The sequence below is a fragment of the Malaclemys terrapin genome, chromosome 4 (genome assembly GCF_027887155.1).
Source record: "Malaclemys terrapin pileata isolate rMalTer1 chromosome 4, rMalTer1.hap1, whole genome shotgun sequence".
Taxonomy (NCBI): Eukaryota; Metazoa; Chordata; order Testudines; family Emydidae; genus Malaclemys; species Malaclemys terrapin.
Genome location: NC_071508.1, coordinates 131,642,342 through 131,663,112, shown reverse-complemented (window position 1 = coordinate 131,663,112; position 20,771 = coordinate 131,642,342). Strand labels below are relative to the sequence as shown.

Sequence of the window (20,771 nt, the reverse complement as noted above, 5' to 3'; positions counted from 1 at the left end):
TGTATAGAGCAGGCAACAGTTTGTCAGCCTGAAATGAGAAGAAGGCACTACAATGGAATATTTACAGGTGTCAGCTGATGTTTGGAAGTATGAACTACGCTTACTAATACTGCTTACAATTAATCACATGTACAATTTAAATAGACTTGTGAGTATCATTCATCCATTATTTAAATCCTTGGAATGCACTGCAGTATGTTCCTTTACAATCTCCAATTAAGAAAGTATACCATTTCTGTGAGCCAATTAAGTGGATTCTGACAGATTTAGAAATTTTTTCCTACACTACTCCACAGTAATTTGATCAATAAGCTTAAATGTAATTTAAAAGTGTGAACTGCATCTTAATTCTGTTCCCAGCTACCCAAAAGCCAGAAACTTAACATGGATATTGCAGATTCTCCTCTCTGAAATAGAGGGTATTAATTCTCACCCTACTCTTATTCCCTACATTACACCCAACCCTTCAATGGATCCTTTAGTCTCCTCCCATTCCTGAAGTCATACCTTCTTTCATGCAACCCCCTACACTTATACCAGCCTCTCTTCCCATGGAAGAAGTGCCAGCCCTCTCAAAGTATTATGTAACAGTGAATAAGGTACTGTACAAACCAGATGAACTAGATTTATGGAAAATAAGTCAATACAAACATGCCAAATAGATCCCAGCTAAACCAAGTATTCTGATGTAGTTCTGCAAATATTCTTGACTAGTTAGTTCATTGGGTCAACAAAAGTGACATGAAAATGTTTTCAGAGGAATTAAACTACTTATTTTCATAACATTTTAAATTGGATCATCCTCCCCACATTAGTAGGAGAGATTTACTGGTAACACAAGTAAAACTAGTGGGAAGTTACAACTACTGTTAAGATTTGCCAATGAATGCTGCCTTTGACAAGTTGCACTTCTCATTTAGACAAAGGCAGCTGAACTGCTTTTATATTGCCAAAAAATATGCAGCAGTTTGGAAATGGTATTTACTTTCAGCATGACAATCATCTATCCCATAGACTGAACGCCAACTGCCTATTTCACAAGGCATCTAGTCTATGAAGATCTCCTTCCCACACAAAAGTTACTTGACCTGTTGGACTAGTCCTCTCCTCTCAGCCACACCATTATCTTTGTACAGTCAATAGTTCTCTCTTTAGCTATCCTAACTCATATACAACTTCTCCCTTTCATCTTCTCCTGTCATTCTCAAATTTTTCCAGTCTTCTCTTTTCAATGGCTTCTGCTCACCTGTGAAATCAACCCCATTGACTGAAGACCATCTGCCATCTTCTATGAAGATTACACACCACTGCATATTTTGTATTGTACAACTTGTGTCTTTTGTTAAGCTCATCATATAGTACCAAACACAGCATTATATTTAGCATAATTGTGCTAAACAACTGAATACATACAAATGTTCATTCCTGTGCTGTGCAAAGTTTAGTCCATAAACTAAGCCATTGCTAGTTACAAGCCAGTTTATTTCTTCTCTAAAACTTTAGAAAAAGTCACATTTCGATGGGAAGTGAATATGCTGTTCTCTTTCTTGGGATACGAGGAAAAGGCGGCTTTATGAAACATATGAAAACTGCTACATGGGAGGTTAGCAGTATCAGGATGTTAGAGGTTTTCAATCCTTAAGAGACAGACTGGGTATGTATTGGAGACTACAAACAAGTAGAAGCCAACAGCTAAGTATAATGAGAAATTCATATGATTTCCCCCACCACCCCCCAAAAAAGCAAAATAGTTTTTTTTTTTTAGTTACATATTACACAAAATTAAGATAATTTGTTAAAGAACAATGTAAGCATGCTAGAATGCAATTTTGGTGTTAGAAGACTTCTTCTGCTCTAATTTTAAAACTATCCAGATATTAGAAACACTCTGCTGGTCTGTAGTTCTTTAAAATATCTGTGACAAACAAAATTGCAGTTCATCTGAAATTTTTAAAATGTTAAGAAACTGAGCAGCCTAATGAATAAGAATATTTCCCTCTTTAAGGATATCCTGACATTTCAGAAAAAAGTAATTAAGCATTGTGTGTAATTAACGTTTTTAAAGCCATATTAATTCATTATATCAGCCAGCATAAACAAAGCTATACAGTTCACTAAAAATACATTCCAGTAGCCTCATACTAATGGGAATCTGCAAACTGACTGGAAGATCATATTCCTTTTCAAATCAGACCAATTTTAACTCCCCACAGTTGGAACTGAACTATGTATTTGCAGCACCGTATTATTGCCTAGACCTAGGGCGGCAAATTTTCAGGGGCGGAAGCTCCCCTCCGCGCCCCGCTCCCCTGCTCCAGCTCACCTCTGCCTCCTCTGCAAGCACGCTGTGGCGTCCGGTTTCTCTCCCCGCCCAGCACTTGCGCCGCGAAACAGCTGTTTCGCGGGGCAGGGAGGGGGGAGGAAGGGGGAATGCCACGCACTGGGGGAAGAGGCGGGGCCAGGGGCGAGGATTTGGGGAAGAGATCCAATAGGAGAAGGGAGGGGGCGGAGTTCGGGTGGGGACTTTGGGGAGGGGGTTGGAATGGGGACAGGAAAAGGGTGGAGTCGGGGCAGGGCCAGGGCAGCAATTATTTCCCAACCTAGGGGCGGCAAAATTATTAATCCGCCACCGTGTATTTGTACTGAAGAAATACCTAACAGCAATCAAAGATCAAGACCCCCATTGTACTAAGCACTGTACAGACATTCAGTAAAGACAGTCCCTGCCACAAAGAGCTCACCGTTTAGGTATAAAACTTTGAGATATGATTTAAAAAAAGGGAATACACAACAGAAATTTACCAGAAAAACCAGCACTCAAGATTTCAGTATCATCTGTTGCTATAATAAAATATAGCATTTTAAATCTGATAGTGTACATTTGATATTTGTGAGGGGGAAATTGTTACAAAGCAGTCAGCATAACTGCACCCTGTATTGCATCTGATGTTGCTATAGAAACTTATTTCACTGTAACAGTGCTTGATAATCACGTTATATTCTCTTCATTGCAAAGCTCAGTATGAGTCAATTTCTGATTGTAAATATGGATCTTTTCGGACTGTTAGGTCTTACTGGCTCACAGGAATACCAGGGAATTTTGGTGTTCTCTTACACATATCCAACCCAAATAATTCCATCATGTTGTAGCATGTTAAAAAAATACAAGTGTAAAAATCAGATTATTACTAATATTCTATAAACAAACTAATTCCCTGTTATTCTAGAAGTCTAAAACAGTCTGATGATAGTAGTTTGAATAAAATAAAGTATCTGCCAAGGAGGAGCCACTACTTCAATACCAAAAATAGGCTCAACTGGTTTATGCTCAAAAAGAACAGGAGTACTTGTGGCACCTTAGAGACTAACAAATTTATTAGAGCATAAGCTTTCGTGGACTACAGCCCACTTCTTCGGGCATATGCATATGCATCCGAAGAAGTGGGCTGTAGTCCACGAAAGCTTATGCTCTAATAAATTTGTTAGTCTCTAAGGTGCCACAAGTACTCCTGTTGTTCTTTTTGCGGATACAGACTAACACGGCTGTTACTCTGAAACTGGTTTATGCTTTTACTCCAAGCCATATCTGGTCATAGTCAGAAAAGATGTAATATTGTACACTGCCAATTGCTGTATTGATGTTACTTCAAGCTTCTATCATTTTCCTTCCATGTCTCTCAAAAGGCTCTTAACATCCCTGTGTGGCAAGTAAATATTCTCATTTTACAAGCAGGAACCTGAGGCAGACAAAGAAACTACCTGCAAAAACATGTACTGAGGACCTGGCTGCAATACAAATTCATCCTGTAGAGTAGATGGGACTAACCATATCTGAGCTATGCTACCATGTTGGACAGACCAAGCACTTCATCTAAACTGGAAGCCTAAATCTTATTTTAGAAGTTCTAGGAGTAGAAGGCAGAAAGTCTCACTCAAGTACAATCCAGGTCTCCCAACATACAGAACTGTTACTTTACTTTCACCCAACATGTTTGTTACTTGTAATCAAAGCCAGAACTGCATTCAAGTTAAATAAGTTGTCTGATGCTTTGCAATTTACAAGAGCAGCAGAAAGCATAATTTTATATTTCTATTTACAAGATAACAAGAGATGGCACTGGAATTATTCCTCCCCCAATTGTTATGTACTTAGTGCCTAACAAATCCCTTTGCCCACATTAATAAGCTGGAAGGTTTTCCTGGGAAATGTGGGGAGAGGCTAAGCCAACATCTGCAAAATTAAAGCTTTAAAAATGAAGTTTAATCCTTCAAGAAAGTCTTCTGAATAAGAACTGCACATACACAAAGCAGTGTTGTCTTCCCAATTCTGCAAGCCAACTGCTCCAGTACCTCTGTGGCGTCTCATAGCTTTGCCAAACAGCAGCTGAGTTTAATATCCAGCTCTTATCACATTTATCAGTAGCTATCAACGCATTTTACAAAGGGGGTAATGAACATTATCCCTATTTTACAGCTGGGAAAACAGAGCAGCTAAGTGACTTGCCCATGGTCACACAGGAAGTCTGTGGCAGAGAAGGGAATTGAATGCAGGTCTCCCAAGTCCAATGCTAGTGCCCTAATTACCAAACCATCTTTCCTTTATACCAGCAAAAGCACTTTTATACCAGTATAATCATTTGCACTATGATTTTTGCCAGCACAGAAAGACTGCCAAAAAGAATCACTCATAACCAACATTACTATGCCAGCAAAAGTTTCTAGTGTAGATTTAGGCCCAAGATCCTTCTCCTTCCAGCAATTAGGACATGGCGCTTAAAATCTGTCAAACACTAAATGTGGGATAATGCAAAAATAAATAAATAAATAAATAAATAAATAAATTTTAAATGGAGCTCCAAAGCAAGACTAAGGGACAGCACATGAGTAGACACTAAAGTAGCCTCACCTTTTCCAGTACTTTATGAAGGCAGGGGACTAGACTTCTCAGAGCACTGACAGATCTCACTAGTGGCCTCCTTCACTCCACTTTACGATGATTTGTACTAAACCCTCTAACCAACTCAAGATTAGCAAGAAGGTATTATAAAGGAAGCAGTGTTCAAAGATCTCCAGCCAGAACTAAGGTTGACCTAATACCAGTACAAAGGTGGACGGACGGATATGTGTTAATTAGAAGATATGTCTAGAAGCTTCTGGCATACATCATCAGGATTGGGAAAAGAACCTGTTAAATTTTTTTTTTTTAAACTAGGCAGAGGCCCCAGTTTTGCAACCCATGTTAGGGAGATGGATGTGAAAGACTTACCTCTCGTCTAACTCATCTGGGAAAGCTTCCTACTTGCCCCAGATAAGTGAATTTTTAACGCCTGCACCCACAAGTCACTACTTCAAACGAAGAGCCTTTTTAGCATACACATTTTGCTTCATCCGGGTATATGCAAATTTGTTCAAGAGTCAAAATTCAAGTTACCAAAAGCAGGTTAGCATAATATGCTAATTTGATGTGGATACAAGTAGATGGTTTTTGCATCTGAACATAAGAAAAAAACATTTAGGGAAATTCTAGCTATTTGTATTAAAGTCCCTTGTTGAGATATAGAGCTAATACTAAACAATTACAGAATGGTAATTTCTTAAGTATTCATCTGACCCAGTGGTTCTCAAACCATGGGACACTTGTGGCCTAATCAGCACCCAGCTGTGGCCCATGTGACATCCTCAGGGCTGTAATTAGGGCGGGGCAGGAGGGGCACCTGCCCCAGCACAGAGCCAGTGGGGGGAGAATAGGGTGGCACAGGATCAGGCCCCAAAGCATCAGCAGGAGACCAGGGTGCTCAGCTCCTCCCAACACCACAGGATCGCAAGTCCAGTAACCCTGGCTGGAGCAGGCTCCTCTGCACTAGGACCACAGCGGCAGGTGGGCAGGGCAGGCTGCACTGCTGAGCTACATGCAGCCAAGGGGGTACAGCTAATGCATGGGGGACACACTGGTGGCAGTCCCTGGATGGGAGTAGATATTGGGGCACAGTCCCTGGAGGGGGGGTTGAGTGCTGGGCGGCAGTCCCTGGGGTTCCACACCCATGCTCTTTGGGTGCTCACCCCAGCCGCACTGCCAACAGCAGTAATGTTTTGACTTATTTGGCTAATTTAAAATGCTCTTAGACATTTGCCAGTGTTGAAATGAAAGGTGCTATATTGATTTGAATTGTATTGTTGTCATATAACAAATACTGAACTTTTTTGGGGGGGTAGATGTACAAGTATATATAGTGTGTGGATGTGGCCTACATAACAGAGAGCTGCATAGGCAGCCCCCAATGATAAATAGGTTGAGAACCATTGATCTGACCCATATCACCTTTCGTAAGTAAGCATTAAAACTTAGTAGCGAGTGAGCAGTTGAATTCTACAGCCACACAATATTTATCGGTACCATACTAAAAACAAAACCCCTTTAAAAAGTTTATACAGATGTAATAAGACTACAAAGTAATATTTTGATACATGACATAATAAGGCTCCAGGCCACATCATACATGGAATAGGATTGACAAATACTCCATTGCTATAGAGTATCGCCATCTAACTTCAAACAGGTATTACCTACTTAAAAATCTGTATGCATCAATGCAGCTGCTAGAGCAATAAGTGGGAATGGTAAGTTAGCCTTACAACCTCACATGTGCTTTCACTCACCCCTACGCTCAGCATCATCGTCCTCTTCCCTAGAAGGTTTGAAAAAGTGTACACCATAGTTTGCTCAGGCTAGGGTACTCACCTGAAAGGTAAGAGACCCAGGATCCAGTCCCCTGTTCCAGTGAATTTTATAATTTATCTATTATCTACAGTGCAACAGTTTCAACAGGAGAGACTGAGAAAGCCCGATATCAGAATAGCTTATAGCCCAGTGTTTTGGACACTCCCTGAAGAGGTGGCAGATCTCTGTTCAAATCTTTCTCTCTCCTCAGGCAGAGGGGGACTTGGACCAGGGGTCTCCCACAATTCAGGTGAGAATCCTAAGCACTTGGCTAGAAGTTATGAGGGAGGATTTCCTCCCCTGGTCATTTTGTGTAAGCTCTGCTATAGGGACCCAATCCAGTAGGCAAAGTCTGAGTATACTTACTGGATTGGAACCCCACAGGCAAAGGAATGCCCTGTGTTTCACTCTGGGGCTCAGCCATCCAAATGCCTGGCATGGGGCTGCAGCACACATGCTTAGAGGCTGAAACATAGGTGCCTATGAAACTTTTACTGGAAAAAAAATTAAGTGCTGAGCAAGTTTATGCATCTACAAAATTCAGGGGTAGCTGACCAGGGGTTTTGTGAATCCCAATGGGGCCTGATTCTTGAATATAACCTTTTCTGGCATGCACCTTTCGTTTTGTAAGTAACTTCCTACTTCAGTGCTTTGGCTCATCCCATCATCAAAAAAGGCTCCATGTACTCAAAAAATTCTAGAACTGCAAAATGAAGTCTTAGAAACGGTTAGTAAAATATAACAAATCCATCTATGTTCATTCTAATAAACGTCTGTCCTAATCTGAAAGAGGCAGTCTAGCAACACATGTAGAGCTGTAATACTCCGTTTAATTTATTTTTATAGTTAATAATTACCCTAGTAAACCAAGCTGTTAAACACAGTGGTTCTCAAACTTCTGTATTGGTGACCCCTTTCACACAGCAAGCCTCTGAGTGCTATCCCTCCTTATAAATTAAACTTTTTTTATATTTAACACTATTCTAAATGCTGGAGCTGACGCAGGGTTTGTGGTGGAGGCTGACAGCTCGTGACCCCCACGTAATAACCTCATGACCCCAAGAAGTCACAAACCCCAGTTCGAGAACCCCTGAAAGCATTCAGATCACTGCATTATGTAACTGAACACTTGCTCGAAACTTATGCATGAGGTCACAATAAAATTTTTAAAGTTATTTAGCACATCTTTAGAGGACTGGTGTCCATAATGCAAAAGTTAAGGCAAAATACTGGCAAAGTGAAAAAATGTATAGAAAAATGCAGTCACAAGGTCACATTTTCAGCTAGATAACTTACTGCAAAAGAGAGACTATACAAATGGTTTCAAACTAAAAGTTTAAAACTTAAGGTAACTCTCCTACATGCACCTGGACATTTAGAACCAGACTTTTACAATTCATGGGAATCTTGCTCAATAGATTACAAAGAACATGATTTATGAAAAATTAAGTCACATTTGTCATGGAAGTGAAAAAGATGGCACTTTTGTTGTATTCATGGTTAAGGCTACAATTTAGTTACAGAGGTCACGGAAGTCACAGAATCCATGACTTCCAGTGACTTCTGTGACTTCAGCCTGTGGTGGTCAGAAGCTGAGGGGTACCCCCGCCGCCTCTGGAGGCACCTGCCACCATGGGGGAACCCCCAAGCTGTGGGCAGCAGAGGTACTCCACAGCTCCCAGCTGCCGCAGCAGAACCCCCCAAGCTCCCGGTCACTGTGGCTAACAGGTGAGGTGGGGGCACCCCACAGCTCCCAGCCCCCATGGGCAAAGGGGGGACCCCCAGAGATGCAGGCAGCTGGGGTACCCCGCAGCTCCCAGCTGCTGCAGGTGGTTCCTAGCCCCTGCGGCAGTGTGGGGACCTGCAGATCCCCACTGGGGAGTCCTCTCTCCCCACCGTAGCCCCAGGGCCCGCACCTCCATCCGGAGTCATCACCCTGGACCCCACCCCAGAGTCTACACCCAACCCTCTGTCCCAGCCCTAAGCCCCTCATCCCCAACCTCTCCCCCCCCCAGCCCACACCTCCAGCTGGAGCCCTCATATCCCCCCTGCACACCAACCCTCTGCCCCAGTCCTGAGCCCTCTCCCACACTCCAAACCCCTGGGCCCCACCCCCACCACATGAGTTTTATTATGTGCATCAATATGGAGGTGATGTGAGACACATCACCTCCATATTGGTGCACATAAAATTCATTCTGCACATGTGTGGGAAAAATTAGAGGGAACACTGCCCTATAGGCAATCTCAGTATTTTTAAATGTATTTTACTATGTCTCCTGTGCTTTTGATACCTTTCCACTCCTGCCTTCACTGCACTTTTTTTCTATCCTAAATGATCAATACTGTGTTTTCATTGTATATTCTTTCCTTTCTCTCCCCCTGCCCTTAACATTAACTCCCCCCCCCCAATACATTTTTACCTCCTTCCTATTAAGCTTTCAGACCTGTGTTTTTACTTTATGCTCTTAGTCTTCCTCTCTCCCAACTACAGTTACACTCTGCCCCCTAGGATGAATAGTGGCTCCAATTACCCTGTACCTGGCTTCTCTCTCCTGCAGAAAAAAGTAGTTGCATAAGGTGTTTTGCTCCCCTGCTCTCAACTCCTCTCTGGGAAAGAATACGGCAGTTCCCAGTCCCACTCAGGCCCCTACAGATTGCTACTAGCCCTGAATGAGCAGGTGTTTCTAATGAACTTGATTATAGCAAGTTATTGAGCTGTACTTTTGAGCTATACCTGTGGCTGAGTGCCCTCCACAGGAGGAGACAGGGAAAGTAGACTGTTGCTAGAAAAGTTATCAGTTGTTTATGGTTAGGGCCTTAACAAATCCACAGGCCATTTTGGTCAATTTCACGGTCATAGGACTTTAAAAATAGTAAATTTCATGATTTCAGCTATTTAAATCTGAAATTTCATCATGTTGTAATTGCAGGAGTCCTGACCCAAAATGTTGTAGTGGGGGTTGCAGTACTGCTACCCTTACTTCTGTGCTGCTGGTGGGCAGCTGGAGAGCTGTGGCTCCTGGCCAGGAGTCCAGCTCTGAAGGCAGAACCGCCGCCAGCAGCAGCGCAGAAGTTGTGGTATGTAGAGCCCTATGTGGATACAAATGTATACCCGCGGATGCAGGGCTCTCCTAGGAACTGCAGCAGCAAAAGGAGCAAAACGTGGGGTCACCGCTCGCAGGAGCCAGTGCTCTACACCAGCAACTTCTCCGGCCTGGCTGTACCACCCCCAGCCCTGCCATGCAACTGTCTGCGGCTCCTGTCTGGGCACGTGTGCCACTTGCACACTATCGCAACCAGAGACAGATGCGATGAGCAGGGGGCAGTACAGCCATGCCAATGGAGCTGCCAGTGCAGGGTGCTGTTTCCTGGGAGCAACAGCCCAACGTTCTGCTCCTTTTGCCACTGCGGTTCCTAGGAGAGCCCTGCAGTTCCACGGATACTGATTTATATTCGCAGATATCTGCACCCACAGGTATAAATTTGTTTCCATGCAGAGTTCTAGTGGTATGGTATTGCCACTCTTACTTCTGTGCTGCTGCCTGCAGAGCTGGGCCCTCAGTAAACAGCTACCACTCTTTGGCCGCCCAGCTCTGAAGGCAGCAGCGCAGAAATAAGGGTAACACAGTATGGTATTACCTCTTACCTCTACACTGCTGATGGGGAGGCGGGGGGGACAAGGGGGGGGGGGGGCGCTGCCTTCAGAGCTGGCTACCCGGCGAACAGCCACCACTCTCTGGCCACCCAGCTCTGAAGGCAGCGCAGAAGGAAGAATGGCAATACTGTGACCCCCCTAAAATAACCTTGAGACCCCCCTGCAACTCCCTTTTGGGTCAGGGCCCACAATTTGAGAAATGCTGGTCTCCCCCATGAAATCCATATAGTATACAATAAAAGCACACAAAAGACTAGATTTCACAGGGGGAGACCAGATTTCACTGTCTGTGAAGCCTTTTTCATGCCCATGAATTTGGTAGGGTCCTATTTATGGTCCTAGAGTTGTGAGGCAGGGCAGATCTGAAGTTATGCAGTTCTCCCAGCCTCTGATGCATCTTACCTTTGGCCCTTGTCCCGCTGGACTAGTTTGGCACCCCTCTATAGCAGTAAAACACTAACTTCATGTATAGTATGAATATACATAAACACTACTCTTAATCAGAAAGGTTATCTGGCTACTATGTACAGCTAGTGTTTTATAGAACTCTCTTTAAAAAAAAGATTTGAATTTATTGGGAAAACTTCAGTATGTACTAATCTTACACAGAAACGCAGAAACAAAACAAAACCAATTTTCTAAAGAATAAAAACCTGACCTTCAACACAATCTGACATTTAAAATTCCTTGTACTTTGATTTGTCTCTCACCATGGTTTCTAGTACAAGATAGTAACTTAACAGATTTACTGAGTAAGAGTATTTCTTTATATTGTTTGTTGCAGGCCAAAGTGTCCTTAAGGCATTATTACATGAATTTAAAAATCCACAAATGACTCATGAAATTTTTTTTAAAGACATTCAGTATGTGGAGCCCTTTTTAGCATCTTCTAGTGAAGAACTAGCAGTAATAACAGAACATTGATATAAAAGGACATCTAACTTCTCAAAGTTTTACAAAGTGAAACATGTCCCAAGAGACTCTCATAACTTGGTAGCTTAATGAAAGTGATCTCCTAATAGAAGTGGGTAAGAATCATGCTCTGTGTCTGGAGAATCTTCAGGGACATCGCCTCTTGCTTAATAAGGTAGGTCTATATTCTGCTGCACACAGTAAATTCCATGCAATTTGTACACTGCAGTACATTTTAAGAAGTTGACGCTCTTGTTCAGAATAGCATTTGGCATTATATTGTATCTTTTCATTCACCAGTGAACCCAAATACTTAAAATTAGACTTCAGTAAGCCAAGAACTGTGTGATGCGGCCCTTACTGAACTCTACAACATCATACAATCTCGAACATTAGGATTTACATTGTCAAGAAGACACACTGGTCAAGACAAAATGATTAAGTCCAATTTGAAAAATGTCAGTCTAATTTTGACCTGGACAGTCAAAACCGAGACAGATTTGCAGAAAGTCTAGAAACTTGTACCTTTTAGGTTTGTAATTTAACTCCCTCTTGAACTGCTTTCTTGCATAATGAAAGAGCATTCTTTCCGATAACTCACACTATGTCAATTACATTTCAACTGCACAGTAAATTCTGTTCTTCCACAACTTTTGTCCTATGTTACATCCCTAACCTATCTGCTCCTAAAACCATTTCTGCACAAGAATTTCAAGTCAGTATCTGTTTTCACTGTGTTGGCGATCATCCTAAACCATAACAAACAGTATAACTACAGTAATTGAGATACTTATGCAACATTTCAACAGATTTTAAAGTATTTCCAACATATACTTCCCAACCTTGAAACAGTTCTGAAGCTTGCCAATTGTTAATTTAAGCATTTTTAACATTTAACATGAACCCACTGTTTAAAAACCAACGAACCCCATTTAAAAAAAAAATTGTATTGTAGATATGCTACGACAAAAGTCAGCTCAGAAGACTGAGTACACCTAACCCACACAAAAGATAGTTGGGGTCACCAGTTTCAGAATTTTTGGGGTGATTGGTGTGTGTGTTGTGACAGATACAGCCATTTCCTGCAATGTCCTTGGAAGGCCTTACTTTATTAAGTTAATCTATTATGGTGGGGCAAAATTGTGTGTAACCTCTCGAGGGAGGAGATGTGAGACCTGGAAGTTCAAGAGACTATACAGAAAATGTGCCAGACAAGTATGGACTTTTGGAATAAGTAGTGTTAAGTGGACTTTCCGGGTAATAACTAAGGAGACATTAATGCAAATTACCCAACTCTGGTTATACAAAACCCCAGTCTTTTATAGTTACTCTCCCAAGGAGAGAACATAAGAACGGCCAAACTGGGCAGAGCAATAGTCCATCTAGCCCAGGATCCTGTCTTCCAACAGTGGCTAGTGCCAACTGCTTCAGAGGGAATGAACAAAACAGGGCAATTAGCAAGTGAACCATTCCCTTTTGTCTAATCCCAGCATCTGGCAGTCAAGAGGCTGAGGAACATCCAAAGCATAGGGTTGTGTCCCTGACTATGTTACGTCCATCAATGGCTTCCATGAACTTATCCAATTCTTTTTTGAACCCAGTTATACTTTTGGCCTTCACATCTCCTCCTGGGAACATGTTCCACACGTTGACTCTGCGTTGTGTTAAGTACTTCCTTTTGTTTGTTTTAAACCTGTTGCCCATTAATTTCATTGGGTAACCTGGTCTGTTGATTACCTGTTACAGAAGGCCAAGATCAAAGGCCTGGGCAGTATAAAGAAATGGGTAATCTTCCCAGCCTCTGTTTTGGTTCTGAATTTAAGGCAGATAAACTTGTAACCACAGGGAAAACCCAGTTGTGGGTTCTGACGGTGCGCTTCAGTCTCTCCTTTTCTCTTCTTGTGGCACATAATAGCCTAGTCTCCTGTAGGCTGTAATACTTTGGCCTCATTTCGGTTGTTGGGTTTAGTGTGCAAGTATCTTGTGATATACAGGAAATCACACTAGATGATCTAATAGTCCCTACTGGCTTTAAACTCAATGACTAAAGACTAAAACCTACCAGAGCTCTAGGTCAAAGATGGGGGTTACCTTTGGTAAGCTTTCTAACATACATGTAGGTTCTTTATTGATTTAAGATGTTTTCTCTAATGAATTTACCTTAGGAATAAATGTGCTAACTTAGAAGAAGCTGTGGGGTAACACATAACTGTGGGCAATACATTGGTCATAGTCTTTAGAGAGAAAGCAAAGACTGTTTAGGCAATCCAACTTGCGGGGAATCACAGTGTAAATCAGGGAGCCGTACAGCCTTAAAAACTCACATCAGAAGGGAGTGAGATGCAGAGCTCTACCCAGGAGAGGTGATGGCTGGGAGCTAGAAACCCTTATGCATGGTCCACCAACAGCAAGCACCCAGAAGAGGAAAAACTGGTGCAGTTACCCTGAAACTGTGACATGTTTGTTCAGAATACCCCGTAGCTCAGTAGTTAAGGCACTTGAGATGTGGGATACCCATTTTCAAATCCTTGCTCTACCTGATATGAAGCAGGGACTTGTACTCAGGTCTCCCCCATGCCAAGCGACTGCCCTAACCACCAGGCTATTGGGTATTCTGTGACAGATCTTAATCTCTCTTGTTGCAACTGCTCCACTTAGTATAATTAAATATTTATTGTGCCAAAGAGAGAGAGACAGATTCTTGGTGGTTAAGGCATTTACTGGGACATGGAAGACCCAAGTCAAATTCCTTCTCCAAATCAGGCAAAGCAAGAATTTGAAAAATCAGTCTTCCACATCACAGGCATGTGCCCTGACCACTGGACTACTGACTATAAGGAGGTGGGGGAAGGGGTCGCTTCATGAGAAAGGGCTAATCTTGTTTAGGTGCCTGACTCCAGAAGGGGGTTCACGCCTGTGAACCCCAATCCAAGGCCTCCCTCTGACCTTGAGTTAGGCACTTAATTTGCTTTGGATGGTAGGGCTTAGGCCATGCCACTCTCTAACATTTCCCACTGGCTAGTTTAGGCATCTGACAACTGAGCTTGCTGGTTTTTGTGAATCTTTTTCTTAGGCACCTTACTCTCCCCATTATTGTATAGGGAGAGTAACTCCGAGCTGAGGATTCCACTGAGCAGCAGGGTTAGGTGATGCAATGCCTAAGTCTAGCCTTTAAGGCCTAGCTAAATTCAGTTATAACTTGGTAATATGTACAAAGCCAGGAGAGTTCATCTATGATTAGATCATATATGGCATTAATTTCATTCACCTCTGACCTTGTAAACATGAACCGAACAACATTTTTATCAAAGAATGCCCTGTGGTCCACAAACAAGATGTATCTGATGGCAAGTCTCAGTTACCTGGTCTATACTTGAAAAATTATATCTTGCTTAGTCTTCCCATGCTCACCATAAAGGTACAAAGGAACTTGCCAATCCAACCAGAACCCACACATTATTTAACCCTTTGCCACACTACCATAGCAACCATTGAAAGGTTATAACTACTGCAGCAGCTAAGTTCACAAGTATGGACCTCCAGGAGAAACATCATCTTTTGGACAGAAATTTATTCTGAAGATTGAAACATACAACCCAGAGCACTCCCAAGTGAGCCTGAGATAGCACTCCCCACCCAAAGAGGGGATCACTCTCAAAACAACTCTGGACTTCACCTCCAGCAAAGCTTTCACCTTAACAGGAGATTGTTAAACATAACTAGCCTCACTCAGTCCAGAAGCTGAGGTGAAAACAAAAACCACAGGAACATACCAGCACTCCCAAGAATACTTAACTAGACAAGTATTTCATTAAAATGGCCACACCTCATTGCATCACAACCCTAACTTCTCCTTACTAACGTATAGTTTCACTCCCCTGTCCACTGGATCTAAATTTAAGACAAGGTTAGAATCTACTAACAGGTTTTTTTGAGCTTTGGATTGTTGTAACGGGACAGAAAATACTGCATAAAAGCCTCATTACATCAAATAGCTGGCATATAACTCATCTGCTCTTCTCAAGTTTCCAGTATTTCATTCTTTCCTGCTACCTTCCTCAAGTTCACTTCTAAACATATTCTGATAGAGACTTTCAGTCTGGGGGGAAAAAATCCTTCAAACTGCCTTGGAGACTTTTCATAGCAAACAAGTAGGTTCTTCCAAACTTTCTCTATCTCAGCATTCCAAGCTTTTACATCATCTTAGACACTGGACCCAACTCCCGATTCTACCCTCAAGAAACCAGGTTAAGAAAGCATCACAGTGTCACAAGGAATACCAATCCTTACATAGGATTCATCTCTAAAGCAACTCAAACAATTCAGTAGCCTGGTAAAGAGACTTACAACTAAAGATTAATTCACAAAACAGAAATGGCAGACAAATCTGATTTGGAACGTGGAAGCAGCCAGATAAAGAAAAGTAACCTAAAGGAATAAATACCCTTTAGGAATGTGATTTGGACTCATTCAGATTGGGATTTCAAAACATTTTAACTATTTCCAGGTTCTTCCACGGCTGAATTAAATATAGTACATACCAAAAGTTCATAACCTGCAGAAGTTCCCAGTGCAGACAGTTGTCATAGTTTCACAGTAATTGCATCTGTATGCCCCCTCCTTGGTCACTCAAGGGCACGCATTTAAAGTTTCCGGCTCCCAGCCATCACTTCTCTTGGGTGGAGACCTGCATCTCTCCCTCAAGACCAGAATTTTAAGGCTGCATGACTCCGTGCCTTACACTGTGATATCCCCAGCAAGCCAGTCACCTAATGGCCAGCGCCTGTGCTTTGCTTTCTCTCTGAGGGCTATAAACAGTGTATTTCCAGCGGTTACAAGTTACCACACAGTTCTTTCTAAGCAAGCACCTTTATTCTTAAGGCAAAAGCATTACAGAGAAAACATTAAAATCAATAAGAGTGCCTATATGCACACTAAAAGCTTACCAGAAGTTATCCATCAGTCTTATGGGGCTCTGATAGGCCAAAGTCTTTTCAACTCTTCCGCAAGAGTTGAGGCTCTAGGACAGAAGATCCTATCCATTTGTTGGCTCAGAAAGGCAGCCTTGAGTCAGTTTACATGTAGCCTTTTAAAGCCAAATATTCTTTGTTTTCCTCGTGTGTGGAAACTCACTTTGAACCAGTATATATGTACCTTTGCAGGGGATGGTACCTCTTTGGAGGTGTTTAAGGTGAATAAATCATATTGTAATCAAAGTTTTAGTTCCTGGAGGAGTTGTGGAACCCTCTCCCATGGAGTAGAGCACAGTCGCACATATGCTTGGCCCACAATAACATATAAACTTATTACGATATGTTCCCCTAAAGATAGTGTGTGCCGTTGCAATATCTGTTTACTTTGCTAGCTCTTTCATGGTTAAATAAAGCATGGTACATACTAAATAAAAGTTCTTTACCTGCAAAAGTTCCTACTGCAGGTAGTTACCTAAAACTGAGGAATAAGACCCAGCTTTTTCTTAAGATAATGGCAATTCCTTCTCTAACTTCAACAGGAACAGAAGCTAATGGAACAAGGCTTTTTAAAGACTGCTTAACAGGCAGGAAGAGGTAATAAAATTAATTTCTTTTTAATCTAAGTTATACTGCAGCTTTAAAATACAAACCTGCATTTGCTGTAGTTAACATTTTAAAGTACCTGAACTATCATCACTGGTCTAATCTAGCTAAATTGATCAGGAGAAAAAGTTTAAGTCAGGCTTACATAACACAAGCCAAACTACACACAAACAAAACCAAGCCTCGCTTCCAGGTGTAAATTCAGAGTGACACTGTTCACTAGCAGAAGCTAGACTACAGCTCAACCTGCTAAAACTGAGTTAAGGGTGTTTTCCTGCTATAGATGCAAGCTAAGTAGCCAAGTTTAATCAGTCTTAGCTAGCTAGTGTTGGCTAAATGTTCTCTAGTCTAGAGACAACTTTAGAAGCATGCTGTATGTGAAGTTTACAGCAGTTTATATTTATTCATTTTAAGGCAGTGTTTTACACTTCTAGTTTAATCTATCATTGAGCTCTCCTTCTTTCACCTATCTTATACACCATATCAAGAAACAGTAGCAAATTTTATAACAAACGGCATTTCTCTTTATGAAAATTATGTTAATCATTCTGACAGCTGTAACTGTCAGCAGACAATCTTCCCTATGCTGATGACAATTTTCTACACAGTCAAAGAGAACCAAAGCCATAGGCCCCAATCTACAGAATCACAGGCCATAATGATTTCAAGCTCATCAATATTTCTAGATACATTCATAATGAATACAATATTCCAAATGTATGGCAGATCAACTTCCCTAGTCTCTCATCTATAATATTTTCTTTCATTTGGATACATTTAATATATGTCAGCTGTTACTTTAAGGCTTTTTAAACTGAAGTTAGTAATTATGGTATTAAAAGTATCTGTTCTGAAGGTCAGTGATAAGATTGGATTGCTTTGCTTTGACCAACACAAATTCTATTCTAAACTTCTAGTATATTTTACTGTATTATTTGAAGTAAGAATAGTATATTTAGAACATTTATAGTATGTCTCAAAACCCAAAACAAACATCCAACAGGTAAGTACAGTACGATTTTCAACTGCTGCTACGCCCACAAATACAAAGTTAAATACTGTTTTACTAAAGATATTGGAAAAGCTATTAGAAGAATGCAAATAAGACTTACAAGTTGTAAGTTGGCACTTAAAAATTCATCAGTTCCCTATTTTCATGGCATATTTTCAACCTCTAGATTTTTCTTTACTTTAAGTGTGATAACAAATGACTAAAAAAGACTGGTAAGAGTCACATGTCCTGTAACCGGGATGCATTAAGAGCTGCTCTAAATAAAACAGTTGCAGAAGTTTGCAATTATTCAGTACTGAAAACTAAGTCAAAGATGATAGACTCCTAGCAGTTACAAGGGTTGGAAGATGGACAGATTTTAACCATCATCTACACTGACTCCTATGTAGAAAAGGCCACTATGGATTATAAAATGGAAGTATTACAAATATTATTTGTTAACATGAGTAGACAGATAACTGTTCAATAACATCACTCTAAGTGCTTAAATACCAAATTAATATTTAAATTTAATTCACAATTACTTAAAACATCCCCAAATTATCAAGACTCATCACATGATTAACTTAAATTATGTAAATGTCAATTCAAATGTGTGTATGAAACAAATGCATACAATTAGACAACACAAGTTGGGTCTGTTCAGTTGCTAGTCATTACCAACTGATCCTTACTAGGCTTAACTCTCCTCAGCAATTAGCTAATGCTTACATTTTACATGAATTATCAAGCAAGAGAAAGAGTGGTTTGGACATTCATTCACCTGGAACTGTGTAAACCCAGGTCCAATTCCTTGCTATGCTACAAACTTCCCATGTGACCTTGGGCAGGTCAGTAAGTTTCTCTGTGCCTCAAATCCTATTTGTAAAGTGGGAATAACAAGTCTTCCCTACATCTCAAGGTTGTCAGAGAATATATACATTAAATATTGTAAGGTGCTCACATACTTTAGTAATTGGGAGGGGGGGTTCATATGTACCCAAGATAAACAGATAATATCTCAATAAAACTTTGAGATTGGTTATGCCTATGCTTACATATATTAAAAGTAACATCTGTTCACTTGGTGATGCAAATTATCAGAATGCCTCACTAAACACCAGGAAGTAAGGCACCAAGTAGTACCAAAAAGTCAAAACAGCAATTACATATATTTATGTAGGTACAATTTGCCCATTAATATAGTATACTAGCCATTTAATGCACAAGCTATTAGACCTGCACCACCAAATATCATTCACAGGTTGGGAGCCTTATTTTGCATCAGTACTTCTCTCATGATAAAAGCTTTTGCTGTTATAATTAGAAATTTAAAGTCTCGGCCTTTAGAGGATTCAGCTCACTGTACTAGACACATCTGGAGACAGTCCTGGGGTTAGAGTCTAATGTTATAAAGTGTGAACTAATTTTTCACTCTAGGTGTGAAAATTTTTCTCCAAATAAGGTTAACCCTAATAATAATAACCCTAAAACCCCACCCTGTCAGAGATCTGGCAGCCCCATGCTAACACCAAACACTCCTCGGAGAGAGTCCCATAATCTTCAGCCTGTAGCAGCAGGTGAGACAGGCCCAGAGTTACTATGCCATTACCAAACCTGCCCAAACGAGCCAAAAGAAAGGGCTGCACAGGAACATACTTTAGCTACTGGTGATGACTCTCTGAGTTGTTTAACTTAACTAGTTTTTAAATGTAGCTTTATAAATGTATGACTGGGCTTATAAAACAGAGTTGCCCACCACAGCAGGGGATTAGACTCTACAACCCAAGAAGTCACTTCCAGTCCTATATCCTTTAGGTAGCCCCCAACACTAGTCCTCCTCTCTCTCAGGGTTCTCCCCCTCACACCTCTTCCCCCTACCCCCCCCCCCCCACACACACGGTCCGACACCATACAAGCCCCGTGGCTCTGTGAGCAGGTACAGTTCCCGGCCACAGACCGACTCCACCCAGGAGGGCCTCCACCTAGAGGGATCCCGCCCCCCTGAAAAGTGCTGAGCTCACAGTAGGGCAAAGCCCACTCCCCTGGCCTGGCCTCCGGCTCCCCGGCCTTCGCAGGTAGGGCTCCCGGATCACACTGAAGCCAAGCAGCTCGCCCCTGGCACGCCCCTCGTGCTCCGAGCAGGTCGGGGCCCTGGTCTCTCCCGCCCCCCGGCTGCCCCGGTACCTTGCGGACCCCCTTGTAGATGTAGAAGTAGAGCTCCCGGCCCACATTGAAGCAGAGCCGGTCGCCGTTGCCGCTCTGGTCGTTGACGTTGACGAAGGAGACGCGGACTGGGTTGGAGCCCTGCGAGTTGAAGGGCACCCGGTTGGGCCGGCTGTACTCCGAGTGGCTCAGCAGCTTGTACAGCCCCTCCCGGGTGGTGAACTGGGTCTTAATCTCGTTCATCTCCTTCCCTCCTCCCTCCGCCGCCATCTTGGAAAGGAGCATTCATCCTGCCCCAGTGCCCGGATGTGCCCCCACTGCGCAGCCGCCACCGCTCGCTCTCTCTACCCGAGAGCGGCACGCAAAGGCCGTAAGGGGGAGGAGCGCCTCGCCTGTTTACTGCGCCTCTGCGCATGTGCCTGAAATCTGGGCGGCCCCTAGTGGGGGAGAGGGAGGAGCCTTCTCTTGGGAGAGGCAGGGCCAGGGCTGGCCCCCAGGCGAGCGAGCGAGCGAGCGAGTGGCGGTGCTGCTCAGGGGGGAGAGCGGGGCTCGCGCACCCAGTGCTTTTACAAGGGGTGGTCATCAGCGCAGCAAACGGGTGTCAGACCTCTGGGCGGAGGGCCAGCAGCACAGTGTCTTAAGGCTAGGGGGTGCTGCGGGGAGACAGGGGGATCAAAGCCCACCGGGCGGGGGTGGGTAGTGCTTAATGCCATGGGCTTGGGACTCTGCAGGGCGAGGGGAAGGGCGATT

General features: G+C 42.5%; 1 protein-coding gene across 2 annotated transcripts in view; it reads right to left on the bottom strand.

Annotated features, from left to right (window-relative positions):
- WDR20 (WD repeat domain 20) overlaps nt 1-20,306 on the bottom strand; it is a 60,830-nt gene extending 40,524 nt beyond the window's left edge. The window contains exon 1 of one of the 2 annotated variants that reach the window (XM_054025815.1): nt 20,043-20,306. In XM_054025815.1, the coding sequence (XP_053881790.1) occupies nt 20,043-20,306 (264 nt within the window). The remainder of the gene's footprint in view (nt 1-20,042) is intronic. The other variant, XM_054025816.1, reaches the window with a different exon arrangement.
- Nucleotides 20,307-20,771: the final 465 nt, after the last annotated feature.